This window comes from Mandrillus leucophaeus, unplaced genomic scaffold, assembly GCF_000951045.1.
Source record: "Mandrillus leucophaeus isolate KB7577 unplaced genomic scaffold, Mleu.le_1.0 Scaffold492, whole genome shotgun sequence".
Lineage (NCBI taxonomy): Eukaryota > Metazoa > Chordata > Mammalia > Primates > Cercopithecidae > Mandrillus > Mandrillus leucophaeus.
Genome location: NW_012105276.1, coordinates 248742 through 253950, shown reverse-complemented (window position 1 = coordinate 253950; position 5209 = coordinate 248742). Strand labels below are relative to the sequence as shown.

Below are 5209 nucleotides of genomic sequence, written 5' to 3'. Positions count from 1 at the left end.
GAAACCATCTGTGGAAAAACTGTCTGCAAATTCAGTCCATGGTACCAAAAAGGTTGGGGACCATTGTTCTAGAGTATTCCTATAACATTATTACAACTTAATGTCCTAACCTAAATATTCTTAGTCCAGAACCATCTACAAACTACAGAAAAAGCCAAGAAATCATTTGAAATTGACAATCTCTTTATAACCTATAGTAATTGAAATTTTTGCCACCCTGTTGGCATCATTAACTACCCCTCCTTGTCTTTCAACTGTGATCGTGTTAACTGATACTGCTTTAATGGTTCCTTTCCCATCAAAGTTGACTTGTTCTTCATTAGGACAAAAAGATAAGTGTTGGGTGACAGGAAATAAAGTTGAGAAGAGCATCATATATTTTGTCTATACTAAGTCCCAAAGATTTTATGATCTAGTCATTTAGGATGTTACGCTCTCTAAAGTGAGAGACTCAGTCTTTTACTTTTCTGTCTCTCAGAGCACCTAGCACATAGCTACTCCGACCATATTTTCCAAGTAAAAAATCTACAACGCATTATCTGGCAACGTCTGACAGACTGTTTAATAACAGGCTAGATCTTTTAAAATTTAGGACTATGTCAGAGGGTGCCCAAGATCACCCCCAGTTCAATAATTCCCTAAAATGACTCATAAGACTCAGCATACAGTCCTACTCATGGCTACCAGGACAAAGTTCAAGGAAAACCAGGCATGAGCTTTTAAGAGTCTTCTCCCAGCAGACTGTGAGAGGCACTTAATTATCTCAGTAATGACTTAGGACAATACCCATGAAATGTTGCCAAAGAAGGGAAGCTCTTCAGGGACTCAATGCCCCGGTTTTTATTGGGGGCTAACTAACATTAGCATAAGCATCCCCTGTCTGGCACACACCTAAATTCCAGAATCACAGAAAAAAAGCGGGTGTTCACATAAACCATATTATTTGTATAAACAGTTTACACACAGTAAGCCTCTGTTGTCAGCTAATGGAGGGGATCTTCCTGAAATCTAAGTTCTCAGACTCTAGCCAAAGCCAACCTTGCAAGCAGGACTTTTCAAGAACAGCAGTTTAGGCTGCTATGTTAACTCTTTTCCACACAAGGACTATTTCAGAAAATCCAAAAAAGAGGAATAATAGCTCTACTATTCTGCCTCTTAATAAAATCAAATCTTCCTTATAATTTCTCGATCTTTTTTCCAGAGGTGACATTATCATCCCAGTTACCCAGAATCCAAACCACAGTATCTTTTTTACTAAGTAGATCTAGATACATACTAAGTCTTACTGTATATTCCTTGTAATGCTTCTTAAATTCATCATTTCCTTTGTGTTTCCATGGTCATTATCATAATCAAGGCTCTTATTAACTTGTCTTAACTGCCCTCACTGCCTCCAGGCTTTCTCTCTAATTAATTTTACAGGTTCCTACCACATTCATTTGGAATTGTTTTCATTACATTACTCCATTCAAAATCCTTCAGTGGCTTTGAAAGATTGCCAAACTTCCTAGTGGCCTTAGACCACCTTACAGTTTTAACTCTCCTACACATACCTTATAGTCCAAACTAAACTGAACTCCCTGATGTATAACAAATAGATAATGCATTCTGTCTCTCCTCATCTTTTTTTTTCCTCCTGAGACAAGTCTCACTCTGCCACCCAGGTTGGAGTGCAGTGGCGAGATCTCAGATCACTGCAACCTCCACCTCCTGGGTTCAAGTGATTCTCATGCCTCAGCCTCCCCAGTAGCTGGGATTACAGGCATATACCACCATGTCTGGCTACTTTTTGTATTTTTAGCAGAGACGGCGTTTCACCATGTTGGCTAGGATAGTCTCAAACTCCTGGACTCAAGTGATCTGCCCACCTCAACCTCCCAAAGTGCTGGGATTACAGGTGTAAGCCACCGTGCCTGGTCACTCCTCACCTGCATTCAAAGATATTTACTCAGCTTTCCCCTCTGCCTTGCCCCACTCTGATATCTACCTACAGAAATCCACCGTTTTATTCATTCATTAATCCATTCAGTAATTATTTACTGAGTACTATGTACCATGTATTGTTCTAGGCACTAGAGCTTATATTCAAAGGCTGGCTCAAATCCTACCTTTTCCAAGAAATCTCCCTAGGTTCCCAAAGATTTTCTCCTCCCTTCTTCTTATAGAGGGAAACTATAGTATGTATCATAGTCTGCCTTGAGCTGTGTGAATGTACCAATAGATAATAGACAGAATAGATGAATAGATTTGACAGATACATATTTGATACTCCCTCTAGATTATAAACACCTAAGAGTTTTATTTTTATGTCCATTTATATTAGCATACTTAGCAAAGTCCTTTACATAATTTCAATAAATATTTGTTAATTCCAAGGTTTTTAACCCACAGTGAATTCTATCCAAAATCTTTATTCCAGCATTTAACACACATCACCATCTAACCTCAACTTAGAATTTCTAACTTTATGTCCCAATGTTTCCACTTCATGAATCATCTACTCAAGGAAAATTCTCTACACGTTATCCTTAAAAGTACCATGAATTGTCCCATCTCCATCCTTTTTCTCTTGCTCTACCACTCTGCCTTCAAATGCCTACTTCTTCTCTTCCTATAGAAATTATCAAATCCTTCAAAGCCTCCTGAAGTCTCCCCCTACTACCCAAAAAGCCTGACCTGACTGTGTAGAGCATGACAACCTTCCTTCCAAGTCTGAAATTTCGCTGCATGAACATATGCTTCTCATTTGCTTCGCACATATTTTTGACTATATTTTCAGAAAAACAACCATGTTACAAAATTTGCATTGGCCAGTCCTGATTAACACATGTTGCCCCAGTTGGATGTGCTCTTTCACTCTCAAAAGTGTCCCAGTATAGATGGTTATTTACATGGTCATATTACTTATTAATGCCTTTCCATTTGTGTGTTTAATCTCAACTAGATTTTAAGTATTTTGTAAGTAAAAGTCTGTTTCATCCTTTTTATAACCCTTTCAACTTCCAATCAATATTCGAATGAACAAGTAAAATAATAAATGAGGCAATAAATACACCTCATTAAAATAGGATAATACACTAAAAATACATAGAAAACTCAAAATTGAACAATGCACATGAAAATCCATGAAAGTCAGTATTTAACATACTACCTACTCTCTAGTCTTGTTTTCTTTGGTCTCACATCTTTATTCCCATCCCTACTTCCTGCCAGCACTTAATGTGCCTATCATACTTTGCCTTTGGAATACTGTTCATTGTTTCCAAATGGTGATGTCATTCCTTGTCCTGAGCTACTCTTTGATCATTATTTCCCATTTTTAGCTTGGCCAAAAATAATATGAACAAACCAGATATGCAAAGAAATGCAAGCCAAATAGGCAAGAATCTATTCTTTCTTTCTTTGTGTTTTTTTTCAGACAGAGTTTCACTCTGTTGCTCAGGCTAGAGTGCAGTGGTGCCATCTTGGCTCACTGCAACCTCCGCCTCAGGCTTCAAGCGATTCTCATGCCTCAGCCTCCCAAGTAACTGGGATTAGAGGCATGCACCATCAAGCCCAGCTAATTTTTTTGTACTTTTAGTAGAGAGAGGCTTTCACTATGTTGGCTAGGTTGGTCTTGAACTCCTGACTTCAGGTGATCCACCCGCCTCAGCCTCCCAAAGTGCTGGGATTACAGGCGTGAGCCACTACGCCTGGCCCAAATCTATTCTATTTTTAAAATTATAACATTTAAGATGTTAAACTTCAGTTACTCCCCTCTTACTGGTAAGAGAATTCCATGTTTCCCAAATATGTAACTGAAATATCATTCTGTGGATTCCTCATTTTTATTTGTATATTTACCAGAGAGAAAACTAAAACTCACCCAAATTCAAAAAACCCTAAAGTAATACACTGTGTTATCAATCTTTAAGGGAGACTTACTTTTCAACTTCATCTGGTTTTTCAAAAAACAAATTATCCAAGGAAAGCAAGTAATCATTTGATTCCAGCATTGTTGAAAACTGGACTTTGTCATAAATCTACAAAATATGGAAAAAGCAGTTTATAAAGATGTAGAAAAATATTTCTGTATAAACTATAATCACTAATTTTCCACAGTCTCCTGTAAAATATAACCAGACTATCCTTCCAGCTTCATCGTCCGCAACTTCCTTCAAAGCACCTCAACATTCAAATACATTATTCTCTGCTTTCCACTCATTCATGGATTCAAACTTGCTCCCTTCTCTTCATAGTGCTCCAATGCTTGGAATGTGCTTTCTTCCATTCTCCAACTGGCAAATTCCTATCCATCCTTCAAGGTATAGGTCAAATGTCATTTCTTCTTCAAAGGCTTTTCTGAATTTGCTTCTTCCTCAAGGCAGAATTAATCAGTCTTCTTGGGCTCTTAACACTTTGTTCACATCATTATTTTTGAGTTAGGGCAGCACATTTTATTGTGAATGTGTGCACCTCTAACAATATACTATGTACATATGCAGGGATTTGCTTCAAAATAAAGGGGAGAGATGAAAGAGTATTGAAATAATATTGACAATGAGTTGATCCCAGCTAAAGCTATGTAATAGGTACATAGGGCTCACTATAATTTTTTTCATATGTTTGAACTTTTCCCAAATAAAAAAATTATAAGTTTAACATATATATGCATATTTACAATATTATACAATGTCGTCTCAAAAAAAAAAAAAAAACCTTCAGCATTGGCCATCTTGGAACATAACAAAAATCTCGGTTGAACAAAGATGCAAACGTGATTAAAAAAGAAAACTAGTCTCTAGATACACACATTGCTCCCATTAGAATTATTTTTCCTTGCATATCCCAATTTTTTTCTAAATTCTTAAACACCATAGGACATTCTATATGACAAAACATAAAATCAGATGAACAAATTGTAAAACATAATCACATTTCTGTTTCTTCTACTTTAGTTAATACATTGTAAATTTGTCCTCAAGATAGAAACTACAATCAAAGAAATTGTATTAATGCCATCTAGCGGAGAAATACGCATTACCAAGTCAGATTATGTCTCTCCAATTTTGAATCCTCCTTGATGTGGGGATGAGATACAAGTGGGAGTGACGTGGGGAAGGGAGAATATTTCCACTTGACAAATGCTACTGTATGAGAACTAAACCTGTATATATACTTTAGGGCTGTTCTTACTGATAGAGAATATTGTGGGGGTTTTCACTATTTT

The 5209-nt window shown here is 36.9% G+C and overlaps 1 protein-coding gene across 1 annotated transcript in view; it reads right to left on the bottom strand.

The window, feature by feature from the left end:
• The window catches only part of LOC105550634 (probable ATP-dependent DNA helicase HFM1), a 168436-nt gene that overhangs the window by 159966 nt on the left and 3261 nt on the right, over positions 1 to 5209 (bottom strand). The window contains 1 exon segment of the mRNA XM_011995593.1: positions 3925 to 4022. Within this exon segment, the coding sequence (XP_011850983.1) occupies positions 3925 to 4022 (98 nt within the window).